Source organism: Crocodylus siamensis, chromosome 1, assembly GCF_052110815.1.
Source record: "Crocodylus siamensis isolate JL-2025a chromosome 1, ASM5211081v1, whole genome shotgun sequence".
NCBI lineage: Eukaryota > Metazoa > Chordata > Crocodylia > Crocodylidae > Crocodylus > Crocodylus siamensis.
In genome coordinates, this window is record NC_143395.1 from 394,971,822 (window position 1) to 394,988,861 (window position 17,040).

Sequence of the window (17,040 nt, forward strand, 5' to 3'; positions counted from 1 at the left end):
CAAATGACTGAAACACAACAATAAGCCTCCTGGCTATAACATAAGATCTAAGCCCACCTGGCTGTCTCGCCAAGGCCTCCCAGTCAGGGTCCTCACCACCCTTACCATGCTGTAGCCACTTGGGTAGTCAGGCTGTAATAATCTATTCTGCTCTGCTCTGCTCTGCTCTGCTCTGCTCTGCTCTGTTCTGCTCTGCTCTGCTCTGCTCTGCTCTGCTGCAGAGCTCCTACACTTCAGGCTGCTAGAAGGAAACCGCTAACTAAGGCTCTGGCCTGGGCTGTTTATAAAGGCCTGGCCCTGCCCCCTTCTGGCCATGTGACCAGCCTGGTTGCTCCGGCAACCACCACCTGTGCTGTCTCAGAGAGCTTCAGCAGCCCTTATTCCTTCATAGGAACAGGGTACCTGCATGACCCTGTGACAATAGTTTCCTGGGTCCGCCCTCCTCCCTTTTTTGAAAATGGGGACCACATGGGCCCTCTTCCAGTCCACTGGCACCTTGCCAGAGCACCACGAGTGCTCGTAAAGCAGTGCCAGGGGACCCGCAATGACATCTACTAATTCTCTAGGCACTTTGGGGTGGAGATCATCAGGACCCACTGATTTGGACATGTCCAGTCCCACGAAGAGGTCCCTGACTAGGTCCACTCCGACCCTGGCCCTGGCTGCGCCTCTCCTGGGACTGTCAGAGATCATGATGGGGGGATGACCTGGTCCCTGCTCAGAAAAATGGAGGCAAAGAAGTTGTTAAATAAGTTAGCTTTGACATCTGGTGTGGCCACCAGACTTCCTAGCATGTCCTGCAGAGGCCCTACATCACCCATAACCTTCTTTTTACCTCCCTATGTATTTAAGAAAGGACTTCTTATTGTCCTTCATGTGGGTTGCTATTCCCAGTTCCATCTTTGCCTTACCCTTCCTAACAGCCCCCCTAAAAACCCGAGCAATGACTGTATAGTCCTCCCTGGTGATGGCCCCTCCCTTCCATTGGGTGCATGCCTCCTTTTTAGCCTTGAGATGTTCCTGGATGCTTTTTATTAGCCAAGGGGCCTTTTGAGCACTCTTGCTTCCTTTGACCCTTGTTGGAATTGCCACCCTTTGAGCTTGGAGGATCATCTCCGTAAGGAACAACCACTCTTCTTGGACTCCCAAGAAGTTAAATCAGAGTCCTCTAGTATCCTAGCATAGACTGTGTGTTTACTTCCTCTTCCTATTGTCTCCGAGGTCTCTGGGATTTGCAGTCCAGATCCACAGGAGCAGGACTCTGCAGGGTTGCTCATCACTTCCTCTTCCTGCTTCCAGGCACCTCAGGGATTTGTAGTCCATGATCACAGCCAGCAGGACTCCACAGGGTAGTTCCCTTCTGTTCAATACATGCTCACTTCAGAGAAAGGACTATTCTTGTTCAAGCTTTTATTAAATCAGTGCTACTACCTTTTTCCTCATCCACCCCCTCCTCAGCCTGTTAGGCAGTACCCACTCCTCTCTCCCAGGCAGACTCTCCAGCTAGCTCTGGGCTGGAGAGTAGTCATGCCCCATCAACTGAATCAGGAAAGAGGGAAAAGCCTTGGAGCTGGCAGGCTGGGACAGGTGCTCTAGCACCTCCCAGCTTCTGGCCTGAGCCACTGAAGACATGTACCTTCATTTCCTGAGTCAGAAGTAAATAGCTATTCACTTGCTTGCCGGTTCAATTTCTGCAGTTTAGACTGACCTGCAAAGACTGAATTGATTCAGCCTCGGGTTTTTTGACTGTCTGTACTTAGCCAATGTAAGCATCCCTCAGGAATCATGAAGACAGAGACAAGAGCCAAAGGAAGCTTGCCTGGGGAGCCTAATGGTTACAGTATCTTGAGGGGAGTCAAATTTATTGCACATTATTCCTTTATGTTTCTTTTTCAATTCACATACAGGCTAGTGCCCAGCATAACTAAGTGCACTATGTGCCAGTTTTCTAGGCTTTCCAGCTTCTCTATAGCCAAGCACTCAACTCAGTAAACACAAAGCTGACTGTTATCAAGATCCTACCAAAAATATAACACGTACCCACTATTGACCATATATTGGCATTTAAGGGCGTGTGTAGATGAAACAAGGGGCATGCGTGCATGACACTTTAAAGTGAGTTAAATGCTTCTGCACCACCTTAATGATGTTGGTGTTTGCACATGTTGGCAGTGTATTGCACATTAATTCCAGCCACTGTAGCACATTCAGCAGCGTAATGCACCTTAAATGACTTTGGGGAACAGTAAACTAAAACACTTCCGAAGAGTTTTAGTTTGCTGCTCTACAGCTGCGGAGCAAAGCACCGGGCTCTATGTGGCTCAGGGGCTGTACAGGCAGCCTGGCAGCAGCCCAGGAAAGCAGGCTCCACTGAAGAGAAAAATAAAAAAGCGGCGAGCCTGATCTTTTTTTTTTTTCTGTGGAGCCTGCCTGCCTGTGTGAGCTACACAGGGAACTGGACCTTCCCTCCACGGCTGCAGTGCCCTCCAGGACCACCTGACCCTGCTGCCTCCAGGCAGGTGCTGCCAACGGGGAGGCAGAGGGGAGTGCTGCTGCCGCAGAGGGAAGCACCAGTCCCCCCCCTACAGCCCGGGGACCGTTCTACCCGCCAACAACTCGATCTCCCCCCTCCACCACCAGAGAGGCATGTAAGACACGGATGTACATGACACAGGGGTTTCTTTGCTCTAGATGGAAATGGTATTTTTAAAAACCCAGCACTTCAATTTCAGGTGAAGTAAATCCCCGTTTCATGTACACATGCTCTAAGACTCTGCATTTATACATCTGTGTATTTGGAAGAGGCAAATATTTTATTATGTCAGGTGAAACTGTAAGAAATTGATGGTTTTTTAGATGATAACATCTATAACTCCTTATCTAAGCCAATCTGATCTTATATTTCACAGCCCTTATATCTTGCCTTACTTCTCCTAGACCTGGCTCCAATTCAGTCAGTAGTTATACACAGTTCATATTCTTTCGATACCTATAATTCACATATATAACAATCTATTTGTTCAGCCATGGAACCAAATTGTTCATTTCATAAGGTAGTGATTTTGGTCCTTCTCAAAGAAAAAATTCTAATTTAGCTTAGTAATTTAAATCCTAAAATATCCATTAGTAATTAGTATCTATTTTGAAATAATGGCCTTGCAGTTCATTATTTAACAGTAAAAATATTCTTTAGAAATCTTAAATAGAAACTTCTTTAGACTACCTACTCCCATTGCATAATTGTTTTACATTCAGATGTTCATTGAAGTGAGGGAAGAATGGAGTCTTTAATATGAACTATGAAAATTACTTATGAAGACACTGAGTTTTTTCCATTTTTCACTTTTTTCAAAATATCTATAAAATACAAGATAGTGCTGCATAAGATCAGAAGTCAGAAGAGTTAAACAAGCATTTAAAACTGCTCTAAGAGAATTGGACTCTGGAATGCTATTACTGACCCAGCATACAAGAGTATAATATTTCCTAGAACTCAGGAGGATCTGTTCTATTTTGCAACTCTGCTTTCTGTTCCTTTTGTTTAGATTTGGAGATTTTGGGGGGCTTTGATAGTTTAGTCGGTACATATATTTTGGGCCCTGTTTCAGGACACATTAAGCACAACATATGATTTTGATTTTGATTGTACTCTTAGTCCTTTTTCAGTTATTTCTTTTTTTAAATAGAGCCATTTTCCTGAATAGGCGTCTGAATGGATTAATATTAATTAATTTAATAAAATCCACAACTGGAATTGTGCTGTTGACGTCAATAAAGTGAGGGGATTTCACCACTAAAATTAGCACTGTTCCTAAAATTAAGTCTGACAGTTAATGGTTTACTGAAAAAAATAATGGAAAAGCATAACCAAATAATTCTTACATTTATTATGAATTTTGATGATTTATTTGTTTTAATTTCAGCTTGGCCAGAGTAAGCAATCTAGTATAAGAAGCTCAGATGGTCTCCATTTAAATAGCTTGAACAATCCTCCAAGACAATACCAGGTAAAATGCAGTTTAAGAAAGTGTGTGTGTGTGTGTGTGTGTGTGTGTGTTTCAAAAAGAAGTGGGACTGACTAAATTAATAATACAAAGGCAAAGGCAAGTTTTTTCTCTAAGTTGTGCAATATGAACCCAGAATAAGTTTACTGATATGGACAGTCAGAATAATTCCAGTGACTGGAAAAATTTGGCTCCTTTGCTCTCTAAATGCTAGGCGTTCATGAAGTGTTAGTGCCTTGTTACACTTTGCACTATGAATTCCTCAAATATTGATCAGTATTAGTGCTAGCTTGACTTTGGAGCAGTCACAACTTAAGGTTAAAAACCTTCTCTGACTGTCCCCCACCTGCACAACTGTGATGTGCCACAAGAGGTCTGGTGAGCACTGACCTGATAAGGAGCTACAGCCTGGAGTTGCCGTTACAGGGCTGGCGTGCCAGCACAGGCTTCTACCCCTGCTTTAGGTGCAGGTGTGCAAGAGATGGGTTGAGAGGGATGGGAACATGACACTGGGAGATGGAGAGTTAATGGGATGGGGATGGATAACGGGAGGTGGAAAGAAAATGGGGATGGGACAAAGACAGTGAAATGAAAGCAGTCAGCCCCTGAGGGATAAAATAAAAAGAAGGGGAAAAATAATTTAAAAAGAAATAGAGAAAGTAAATTAGAGAAGGTCACATGTTTTAATAAACTGGGATTTGGTATTGGGTTGTGGGGGTGCTTGGTTGTGCTACCTAGGGTGGCTGGGAGGTGGGAGTGATAAGAGAAGGTGGTTTTGGGGGAGTTACTGTCCCTGCCCTGGGAAGGAAGCCCCAGCTCATGGGAACTTGATCCATCCCCCTACCTTCCCTCCCCCAACCACCCTAGACCCAACTCCCAGACCCATCCATGTTGTGACCTGGCTTGCTGGCATGTGCTCTGCAGGCTGTTTACACAAGTTTGCACCCATGGGAGTGGGAAGGTCAGATACCCAGGGGTGGGAGGGGAGAGGTGACTTGGTCTCAGAACTGCACCCTAGGCAATAGAGTTGAAGGGGTGGAAAGTATGTCTACACAGAACAGAATGGTGAGGTAGGGGACACTGCAACCTGGGATGCTGGAGGACTGCAACTTGGGCAGCTTATCTGTGGGGAGTAGCCACACATTAATGGAACAGGATCTGGGTAATGTGAATCAATGGGTGTTAGTGCTACCTTGAGTTTGCAGCAGTCACTGAAGGCCAGCAGGAGCCTGGGAGACTGAAAGTTAAGAATCTCCCGCCTCCCATTCTGGGCTTCACCCCTTCCCCCTGGCACTCCCATGGTTCCTCCCTACCCCCTGCCCCCAGGCCTCCCTCTTGCCACCCTTACCCCTGGAGCATTATTTCCCATGTACTTACTGAATACATGGTCTAGCTGGGATGAACTGCCTGTCCCAAGGGAGCAGGCAAGGAAGAGATAAATGGCCTGCCCAGCTGCAGCTGTTGTCAAACTGCTGCTCTGCTTCAGAGAGTGGCATCAGCAGCAGTAGCTGGGCAGGCAGTTTAACCCTTTCCTGCCTGCTCCCTTGGACAGATGGCACAGAAAGCTGCAAGTAATCAGGCAATGAGCAGAGATCTGGAGGGCTGAGGGGGTGAGGAGGGTGCTGCAGTGGGCCCAATGTAAGAAGGGGTCAGCTGGAGTGTTTACACTAGAGTGTAGCCTAGCATGGTTGCACCTTAGTGTATCGCAAACTGGGCAGAACTGATCAGAGATAATCCTGCCCTAGAGCGGTATCACATTAAGCTGCATAATGTGTTCTTAAAACCAGCCTCAGGTATTAATGTGCAGACAGTCTGGGAGCTAAGAGCTGCAGGAACCACCCAAAATTACTATGTAACAAGGCCCAGAGATAAACCTTCCCTGCAGTGGTGTAACTTTAAGCTGCCTAAAGTGTGCTTAAAACTAGTTTCAGATGTTAATGTGTGGTCATAGGAGTTAAGAGCTGTAGGAGCTGCCTAAAATTAATGTGTAACAAAGCTCTTATAAAAAACTGACGTAAAGACTAAATTAAACTCAGTGACTGAGTCACTTACAGCTTTGTAAAAGAACTTCTGAAATGCTTCAGAGGTGCTTGAAAAGTTTTGTTTGTGAAATCTCTCCACACCTTGCTTCCTTCCTATAGTGCCATAACGTGGGATTGGTAAGGGACATTCAAGAATTGTCTGGCACAGTGAGAAGGAAAATCCACATCCCACAAAAAAATGTGCATCCAACATCAGCCTCCAGCAGCCATATCCCACAAGAGCAAACATGTGGAGATCAAATATTCAGCATCTCTTCTCCATGGGACAGTGTGACACGAAGTGATCCCCCTGGGGCAGTCTAGCTTTGTGCAGTCTTTTATTATATGCAGCATCTAATTAACACAGTATAATTTAAAACTCCCTGGCTTTTTCATGACCAATCAAGTCATGACAGATTAAGATAAGAAAATCATTCTGTAAACAGTAGGCATTGTGGCTTGCTTTTGGAATTGTACCAGACCCTTAAAATAAATCGTGTTATCCACACTGACAACACAATTAGTAATGGAATCCACTTGTGTATGGGGCAGGAACACCATCTCTGCAGGAGTTTCTGTTGCTTGAGCTAACCATCCACATCTGTGAGTGGAGAGACACAGCAGAGCCTGAAAACATGGTCTAGCTGAGAAAGAAAGACAACACCATACTGTGTTAGCAGGGGTTACATGAACTACATTAATGAAATGTATGAAAGGAGCTAGTGGCCTTTGAGTATCTGGGCCCAAATGCATTAGGGAATTCTCTAGGTCTTCAGTCATGGAAGCATAGAAACTTTTCTGTAGTGTCAAGTTAGATAATAAATTGTGTGAACAGTTATTTAGTAACTTTCACTGATCATAAAAAGCAAGATCTAGAGAAACACTAAAGTTAGGTACCTCCAACCTAGATGATGTAATGCCTAAAAATTAGGCAGTTCTGAAGTGTGCCTGAAAACAGTCAGCTACTGAGAGGGAGACACCTAGAGCTAGTCAATAGGAAACACTAAACATACAGGTATGTCTGAATTCCCATTCCTCTCATTCAGAGCTGTACATTAGGTACCTCCATTCAATTGGGATTTAGAGCACTACATGCTCTTCTGAGGGTAGATACCTAATTGTCACATGTTTGGGAGAGTAATGTTCTCAGAAGTATTTCTATATTTGCATAAAAGACAGAAATCCCATGGAGCACAGCAAGCAAAACATAGAATTTCCCCACTGTGGTTCCCCAAGTACTAGACTACAAAGTTGAGCTCCCTTTTGCTTATTCTTCTTCGGTCCCTGTAACTTATGCATTCTTAGAAAGACAGTAGCCTGGCTTTATCAAGAAGGATGGAGGATAACATCCATCTCCCATACAAAACATATGGTAGTCAGGGATCGTTCCTAGTAAGAGGCTTTGAACCCATCAAACCATGCAGGACCTAAAACCCAGGTGTTCCATCTATTGAGCAAGTACACTAGCAGCTAGTCTGTTATCATAGAATCATGGAAAATTAGGATTAGAAGGGACCTCTGGAGGTCATCTAGCCTAATTCCCTGCCTAAAATAGGACCATCTGCAACTATATTATCCCAGCCAAGGCTTTGTCTAGCTTCATCGTAAAAATCTCCAGGGATGGAGATTCAGTTCCAGATGTGGCCTCACCAATGCTGAATAGAGGGAAAGAATCACTTCCCTCAATCTGCTGGCAACGCTCCTACTAATGCAACCCAAAATGCCATTAGCCTTGTTTGCAACTATCATGCAGAGGTATAACAGGATGCCTGAGCACCCAGGAGGCAGTGAAGCATGGAGCAGTGTTGTTGGCTTCCCAAGGGTGGTATGCTGGTAACCCTCCCTTCATTACACTACTGCTGTCACCTTTTTCTTATAAGTAATAGGCCTTTAACGATGAACTGGAGGAACTAGTTGACTGCATGACTAGACTTTGGGGAGTAAAAATTAACTGAGTATATGCCTTCAGATTTCAGAATCAATACAAGCAAGTCCAGTTTTGAAAATTCTGACTCTCTTCTATTTCCGTTCCCTAGAAAATAATGAAGCGTCTTATTAAAAGATACGTCCTTAAAGCTCAGATAGATAAGGAGAGTGATGAAGTCAATGAAGGTGAGTGTAGCATATTCATAGCTTTATAAGTGATCAGTGACACAAAACAAGCTACTTAAAAATGGTTACGTTAACATTTTGAAAGGGCTTTTCCAAAACTTTTTGTAATAATCACATTCACATCTCCAAAGTGAAGCATGTGTGGCATGTTGATATGTATATGAAATCACTGCTAATCATAGATTGTTACATAGTAAAAATGATATCATTCATATGAGGCTGAAGGTAAGGAAGAGACCCCTGTCTTGTATCTATGTTTTTCATACCAGAGTCTGGATACTGGAGAAATCACAGGTAAAGAAAGTTATAACCCCTTTGAGGATTCTTCCTTCCTTTTGATTGTGAGGGGCATCATCTTTGTGGGGGAAGTTTACCAAAGCAACTCAGGGAACACATTGAACAACATACATGATGAATGAAAAGGACATACGTGCTCTGTCCTGCTACAGGAGCCCTTTGTCATAGATTAGTAATAGAACAGTAGAGCCCTTTGCCATCGATTAGTTGCCATCCCTGGGTTCAGAATAAACTACTTTTTATAGACTGCTGTTGTCATTTTGCTGGTTGCCTTTTTGGCTCCTGGAAGTTATTTTTCCCTTTCTACAGATGAACCAGACTGAGGGTGGGGATTTTTTCCCCTTCTCCCCCATAACAGGCTTGTTTAAGATTCTGCTGAGCAGGTCAAGAGTAAAGCTTGATAATATTTTTTCAGCAAACTGTGAATATATAAAGTTTTGATCATAACTAAACTATCCATATACTTTAATTATAACTGAATTCTTCAATTCTACCTGAATTTGCCAAATAATTTTGGCTGGAAAAATACTGGCTATATTCATATAGTTGAGTGTGGTGGTGTGTCTGATATATCCAGTAACTTAACCCAGGGGCAACCTGAATTAAATCAAATCTAAATCAGTATCCCCTGTCTCCCAGCTGAGCAATCCACATGAGCAGGGGCATGTGTTTGCAGCAGCATAAATAGCAGCACAAATTTGGGGAACAAGCAGGAGGAACTCACACTCCTGCTTGCTAGCACTCAGTATGACCTAGTCGGCTTAACTGAAACATGGTGGGATTCTGCGCACAACTGCGCACAACAGGTTATATAGATGAGACAGTGGGGAGAAAAGGCAGGGATGTAGCTCTCTATGCTAAAGAGTAGTACACATCTTCTGTCAAAGCAGGAGTGGAGGAGGGGAATACTGAGACATTACAGGTCAGGATCCAGGGGGGGCCAGGGGAGAAGGACTTGGTAGTGCGGGTCTACTTCAGACCTCCTCACCAGGATGATGAGCTTGACAAGGTATTCTCCAAGCAGCTTTCAGATGCCATACAGGCAAGGGAGGCAGTGGTCATGGGGGACCTAAATTACCTGGATATCAGCTGGGTGGAATAGGTGGCCAAAACAAGCCACTCAAGGAGGTTCTTACACTGTGTGCAGGACCTCCACCGTACCCAGATGGTGTCCAGTCCCACCAGGGGTAGCGCCCTATTAGACCTGGTCCTAGCAACAGGAGGTGATCTCGTGGGGTATCACCCAGGTACACAGTAACCTGGATGATAGTGACCCCCACTTGGTAGAGTTCACTATCCAGCGAAGGGTGGGAAAATATTCAGTGATGCTAGAGTTTTAGACTTCAGAAGGGCTAACTTTACTAAACTTAGGAACCTAGTTAGTGAGGTGGCTGACCTCAAGAGCATTGGGCTAATGGTGGTCTAAGAGGGTTGGAAGTTTCTCGAGGGAGTGATCCTTGTAGAAGAAAAGGAGTCTATCCCCTTACGCAGGAAAGGGGGTAAGGGAATAAAAAATCCCCCTTGGCTGAACAGGGAGCTTCAGGAAAGACTGGGGGCAAAGAAAGACATATATAGGCAGTGGAAGCAGGGGGCAACCACCAAGGAGGCATACAAACAAGCCACTCAAGGAGGTTCTTAAACTGTGGCGCACTATTGCAGGGAGTCAGGCAGGCCAAGGCAGGACTGGAGCTTGGGCTGGCTACAACAATCAAGGACAATAAAAAAACCTTCTACAGATACATAGTGAGCAAAAAGTAGCATAGGACCCCTGTAGGACAAATCAGGACAGTTGGTGGTTGATGCAGATAAAAAGGCACAGCTCGTCAATGAGTTTTTCACTTCAGTATTCCTTAATACTGACCAAGACAATCCCCCCACCTTGAACATAGATGTCCAAAAGCCACCAAACCACCAAAGGTTAGTGCTGACTTAGTTAAAGAGCACTTGGAAGGGCTGGATGGGTACAAGTCAGCCAGCCCGGATGACCTCCATCCATAGTGCTGAAGAAATTGGCCAGTGTCATTGCTGAGCCACTGGCATGGCTGTTTGAGAACTCATGGTGCTGTGGACAGGTCCCTGAGGACTGGAAAAAGGCCAATGTGGTCCCCATTTTTAAGAAGGGGAGAAGGGAGGAACCAGGTAACTTTAAGCCAGTCAGTCTTACCTCTGTCCCTGGGAAAATGCTTGAAAAAAATCAAAGAGCGTATTTGTGAAAGCCCAGCAGGGAAAACGATGCTGAATAGAAACCAGCATGGATTCATCGCAGGTAGATCATGCCTGACAAACCTGATAGCCTTTTATGACCAGGTCACACACTGCCTTGATACAGGAGCGTAGGCTGATGTTATGTACCTGGATTTTAGAAAGGCCTTTGACACAGTTTTGCATCCTAGTCTCATAGGGAAGCTAGCAGGCTGTGGAGTGGACACCTACACAGTCAGGTGGGTGGCCAACTGGCTTAGGGACCGCACCCAGAGAGTGGTGGTTGATGGGTCATTTTCAACCTAGAAGGAGGTGGACAGTGGGATCCCACAGGGTTCAGTCTTTGGGCCGGTATTATTTAATATCTTCATCAGTGATTTGGGCAAGGATGTGTTGAGCACCCTCTCCACGTTTGCAGATGATACCAAATTATGGGGCAAAATGAATACACCAGAGGGCAGGGATCAGTTACAGGCTGACCAAGACAGGTTAAATCAATGGGCGGAATGTACCAGGATGCAATTCAACAAAGATAAATGTAAGGTACTCCACCTGGGAGGGAGGACTCCTCAGCACACCGACAGGTTGGGGGATGTCCTCCTCAGCAGCTCAGACGCTGAGAGAGATCTTGGAGTCATAGTTAACTCCAAGATGAACATGAGCCGGCAGTGCAATGAGGCCATCAACAAAGCCAATTGCACCGTGTCATGTATTAGCAGATGCATGGCCAACAACAGATCGAGGTAGGTGATGCTCCCCGTCTATGCAGCACTAGTCAGGCTGCAGTTGGAGTACTGTGTCCAGTTTTGGGCGCCGCACTTCAAGAGGGACACGGAGGATCTGGAAAGGGTTCACAGGAGGGCCACCCACGTGATTAGTGGTCTCCGTGAAAGATCTTACGAGGAGAGATTGAGAGATCTGGATCTCTTTAGCCTATACAAAAGATGGCTGAGGGGTGACCTGGTGGCCGGCCGCCTATAAATTTATCAGGGGAAGACAGCAGGGAATTGGGGATGTGCTGTTTACCAGATCCCCTCAGGGAGTAACTAGGAATAATGGGTGCAAAATAGCAAAGAGTAGATTTAGGTTAGACATTAGGAAGAATTTTTTTACAATAAGGGTGGCCAGAGTCTGGAATGGGCTTCCAAGAGAGGTGGTCCTACCACCTAACTTGGAAGTCTTCTAGAGGAGGCTTGACAGTCACCTGGCTGGGGTCATCTGACCTTGTTCGTCTTTCCTGCCAGAGGCAGGGGGTCAGACACGATGATCCATTGGGTCGATTCTGGAACCACACTTCAGGAAGCCGAAGTATGCTATTAAATCCCCCCTCAGTCTTCTCTTCTCCAGCCTAAATAAGCCCAGTTCCCTCAGCCTCTCCTCAAAAGTCATGTGCCCCAGCCCCCCAAACTATTTTAATTACCCTCTGCTGGACTCTCTCCAGTTTGTCCACATTCTTTCTGAAGTAGAGGGACCAAAACTGGATACAGTACTTCAGATGTGGCCTCACCAATGCCAAATACAGGGGAAGAATAATTTCCCTTGATCTGCTGGAAATACTTCTGCTAATGTCAACCAGGATACTGTTAGCCTTCTTCCTTGGTGAAGACTTCCCCTTGGTGAATTCATCCCTGTCCTTGAATACACTGTCATCTAATGGTTAAGATACTCTGCTGGGAGACAGGAATAGAACATTCAAAGTGCCTTAGGGATTGAATGACAATCTGAGCTCCTGCCCTGATCACCATGTTAGTATCTGGCTGCTCTTTAGTGCCTAAAACTAAAGCATTTAAGGTCTTTAGGATATTCCAATGTAAATAATTTTATACTTCTTTCATTGACAAAAATGAATAGAAAAAGTTCTAGCCTAAATTTTCTTCCTTTATATCCAGGACAGTTTCACAGGTGTGCACTAGTTTTCCTCTCCCCTGTGGAATATTTTACCTGTCCTGTATCTTTCTTCTTCCCCCACTCCAGCAATTGTGTCACTAGCTTTATTATTCATATGACCCCCATCTTTCCTTTCCTCCTGACTTCTTCTTTATCATCCTCCTGTCAGGCTGAAAGGACAAGCTAGGGTTGACCTCTGCACTCTAGTTCTTTACCTGTGGTTCATATATGTTGGAAGTTAAGTAAGAGAAATTGCTCAGCAATATTCCTTACCTTCAGGGTAGCCTGTCACCTGCTTTAGTATATTCAAGGAGAAAGGAGGAACTGGCCAATTGTCACTGTCTACCGAATTTTACAGAATTTGGAGATATACTTATAGACCTTCTGAGTTGTTAATCATTGTTTCAGAACTACTGATGTATCAATAAAATTACAATATACTTTAATTCTGAGCTAGGCTCCTCATTCTGTAAGCAGAAAACCTCTACTTTGTAATAAACCATCATGTGTAATAAATCATGTGTTCACATGATGTTCATTCTCCAGTGAACAGAACTGGTTCAAAATGACTTTAAGCCTATGTGTTTTTCTGATAATATAACACCGTTCATTATGTTCATTTCAAAATTTGTTACTTTAGCATTCACATAGGCATATCATATCCATAGGTGTCATCTACTGTCGTGTTTATCATATAGACATGTATCTCCTTATTTAAATCAATTCCAAACTGAATTAAAATCTGAAGCCTGTCCACCCTTCCCCATGGAAAGAAGACCTTCCCAAAGAATTGCCTCTGGAAAGAGGAAAAAAAACCCTAATAGGCTTTTCTGGTAGAATTTATTCCAGTTGTTCTGTAGGTTTGCAATGAGTAGTAAAAGCATCCGACACCTACTCTGGGATTCATGGCAACTATCCATGCGCACTGGCCAGTACTACTCTCAGAACCCTCGTTTAAGGATGGCTCCTCTTTCTAGCAGGGGGCTACATGTGCCAGGTTCCTGTTCAGGGTAATGACTTTGGTAATGGTGAAGGTATTCCACCCAGGCCCTGTCCTCTCAGATGTGTTTACTACTTCCTCATGGAGATACTGAAGAATATCAAGACAGCTCCTTCTCAAGATGATGAAGAAGAGGACACAGAACCAGAGACAAATGAATATTCTACATAATTTGATTAAGCAGAGGAAATTCATGCATGGGATGATCTAGACCTAATTAACGATTACCGTAACAACATTGTCTACCTCTGCTTCTTTTGCTTTTTAATGGTGTTACCTTTTAATCTCTCTCACAGGTGAACTAAAAGAAATCAAACAGGATATCTCAAGTCTTCGTTATGAACTCCTGGAAGAAAAATCTCAAAACACAGAAGACCTGGCAGAGCTCATTAGAAAACTTGGGGAGAAACTATCTATTGAGTCCAAAGAGGAAGAAAGCAAAAGATAACCTAAACATATTAAATGAAAAATTATTAACAATCCACTTAAAGCCATATTTATTCTCTTTCGGGTTTTTTTTTTAAATTTAAGTCCCACTTTTACAAGAAACCAAGAAATGAAATCATTTCAATTCAGTAATGAAATCCATTACATGTACGAGAGGGAGAGTGGGTCACTTGATCAAAGGCATTTATTTATTCTTCACTCTGTGGAGAAAACAAAAAAAGTTAATTTTACATTGATGTTAATGTGCAATTTACCTCTCTTTAAAAATATCACTTAAGTATTGAGAAGCTCATCCACTGAAGAGTAAAGCTATTTTTTCTGGAAATATGAAATTCTCATATCTTAACCACTTATTTGTATAGATTTCCTTTCATAAATACATATAAATATAATTTATTGACTAGGAAATGCACAAAACCAGGCTTTAAGAAATCAGTATCAAGATCTATTTATTTTAAAAAAAGAAAGGTGTTTCCAAGCAGGAAAAAAAATATCTTTCCGCACAATTTACAGCGAAAATTGAAAGTCCAGAAGTTATTTATTTTAATGTGTTTCTTTGGAGAGGTTTCTGTGAAGCTACATAAGCCTCCCTCTTATCACTTATTATCTTTTCAACAAACCAGAAGTGAGCACTAACAGATTTGAAGACCTGCAATCGAGATATTTGAATCTGAATCCTAAGCTAGCTCTTTCATTTAATATGCCCCAAATCAAAATTCCAGATACAAACCCTTTGGAGGTCTAGAAACATCTGAAAATGAATTTCTTCAAAGTTTAAATTTGTTTAAATAATGGGATTTGGGAGTAGGGTACCTGTAACAAAAATGTAAAATAATTTGGCAGTAATTGCTTTCACATTCAGCTTTGCAGAAAATATTCATTGTGGAATATATCAATCTAAATGTTTCTGTTTCTTCCCTTGTGGCTGGAGGTTTCAATAAGTTCTTGCCTAAGAAATTAGCTAGAGTTTAATTTTCAGTTTTTATCTGAATGGACTGAAAGATCATTTTGTAAGTTTTTTAGTCAAGTCATGAAATATGTTTGAAAGCAAAAGTGCTTTTGAATTATTCCAATAATGGGATACATTTGTGGGGATAAACCCTTTTGCCCTTTTTGAGTTATTAAGGTCAGCATTCCTAGACAATGTCCATCTTGATCCATAAAAGTTCTGGTATTCTGGGGAACTTCTTAGTTGTATCAACTCAGCTAGTAATGGCATGAGTGGGACAATCCATATAGTATGGGGCTCAGGCTTAATGAACTCAGGGTTTAGAAGCTTTAAGAGCCTCTCTCAGGGAGGAAAAGGAAAACAAGGTTTTTCCCAAGAGGTTCAGAACAGCATCTCTTACAATGGTTTTCAAACTTCCTAAAGACATGGAACCCTTTCATATCACTTCTGCTGCTGGTCCCATGGTGCATATGAGTTGACACAGAGGCAGGTAACCCAGCCTAGCATAGGTGATGCACTGCCTCCTGACCCACATTGCCAGCACTCCTAATCTCACTGCAGAATCCCGGTGACCTATCGCAGAAGTCCAGGGTTTCATGAAACACAATGTAAAGACCACTGTATTAAAATAACGTATGAAACCAGAGTTACTATGGCTGAAAAGGCTATAGGATACACAGTGACCATATTTAATATCTTGCCTTTGATTAATGAAAAGCATTACCTCAGAACCTGCAGTATTTCCTATAGTAAGGATGGGGGAATATTGTACATATTAAGATATTTTGCTTGGTCACCAGCAAAAATAACTTGTGTTAGCCACTCTGGAGGAACCTAAAATAGTCCAAGTGTGACTCACATTAGATGCTGATGGGAGTTGGGCACTTACCTCTCTTATACCCAATTTAAAAAAGTCTATGTCTATCTAAATTAGACTTCTTTTGGGTCACCATCCTTCCAGTAGGAGCACACAGTGTTCAACTCCTTTTAAACTGAGGTCTAAATTGCCCCAGTTTTAACCTTTTGAAATACTTTTTCAAAATGTAGCTGTCAGAACCATAAGATGATAATCAGTACGCTAATATTAGAAAGTACTTGAATTTGTTATTTTAATTTAAAATATATAACCCATTGCTGGATCCTTATAAAATCTTAAATCTTCATAAATTGAATGTGAAGAAAAAGGTTTAGTAAAATAAAAGCATGCATTTTTAGGTGAATATTTTTACTGCAGAGGTTAAATGGACACTGTGATCTAATAAGCCCAAAATTGACTTACCTTAAAACTGTAGGGTCATAATGTATATATTTTATTTTTTGAAGATATGCACCATGGATTTTTTTATTCAATGAAGGTATTTTATATGTGGCTATTACTTATGGAAGAATTTGTTAAATGCCAAATGTAGTGGGACAGACCATGCAGCAATTAAATGAGTACCACAGAAAATATATTATAAGAGAAATTGAAATGTACTATACTTGTGTGACATGTATGAATACAGTGATTTTCAATCCTCATATCCTTTGGCTGCTACTCCTTTAAAGAGAATGATTATACAAATGATTGGAGTTTTAACTGACAAGCCAATTTCCTTTAAAAATTATTCCAGTTAGGTACATAGGACATGCCAAACCAGTTCAGACTCAGGGCCCATTTAAGTTCAGTATCCTCTCTCCAATTATGACTCACAGGGTGCAGACAGAAATTACATTTGTCGCACGATCAGCCCCCTAGAAGGGCTCTACAGTCATGCCATGGCACATGCACAGCTGCAGAGCACTTTTAAAGTGCCCTCAATTGCATAACAAATTAATCTTCATCAAATGAGGTGTCAGATGAAGGTGCTCCAAAGCACTTGTGTTCCCTAGGTTCAGTCATGCGATCAGGCCTGGGCTCAGTGGCGACGCATAGGGGATGAGAGTGCTGGAGCACCCCTTGACCAGCTGCATTTGCTGCTTAGGTGATGGGCAGGGAGGCCAGGCGGGACTGCCAGTTCCCCCCAGCAAGCACCAGCTGATCGCTGCAGCCCGGAAGTGGCCGCCGCCACTCCCGGAAGTGGCTGCAGCAATCGGCCGCAGCAATTGGCCATAATGAGATCCGTCTCAAGCGGTGAGATT

At 43.0% G+C, this 17,040-nt stretch overlaps 1 protein-coding gene across 2 annotated transcripts in view; it reads left to right on the forward strand.

Moving 5' to 3' along the window:
* TRPC6 (transient receptor potential cation channel subfamily C member 6) overlaps positions 1–16,440 on the forward strand; it is a 191,461-nt gene extending 175,021 nt beyond the window's left edge. For both annotated transcript variants that reach the window (XM_090030204.1, XM_090030210.1), the window contains exons 10-12: positions 3,924–4,007; positions 8,062–8,137; positions 13,820–16,440. In XM_090030204.1, the coding sequence (XP_089886330.1) occupies positions 3,924–4,007; positions 8,062–8,137; positions 13,820–13,971 (312 nt within the window). In that variant the 3' untranslated portion in view covers positions 13,972–16,440. The remainder of the gene's footprint in view (positions 1–3,923; positions 4,008–8,061; positions 8,138–13,819) is intronic.
* The last annotated feature ends 600 nt before the right edge of the window (positions 16,441–17,040 follow it).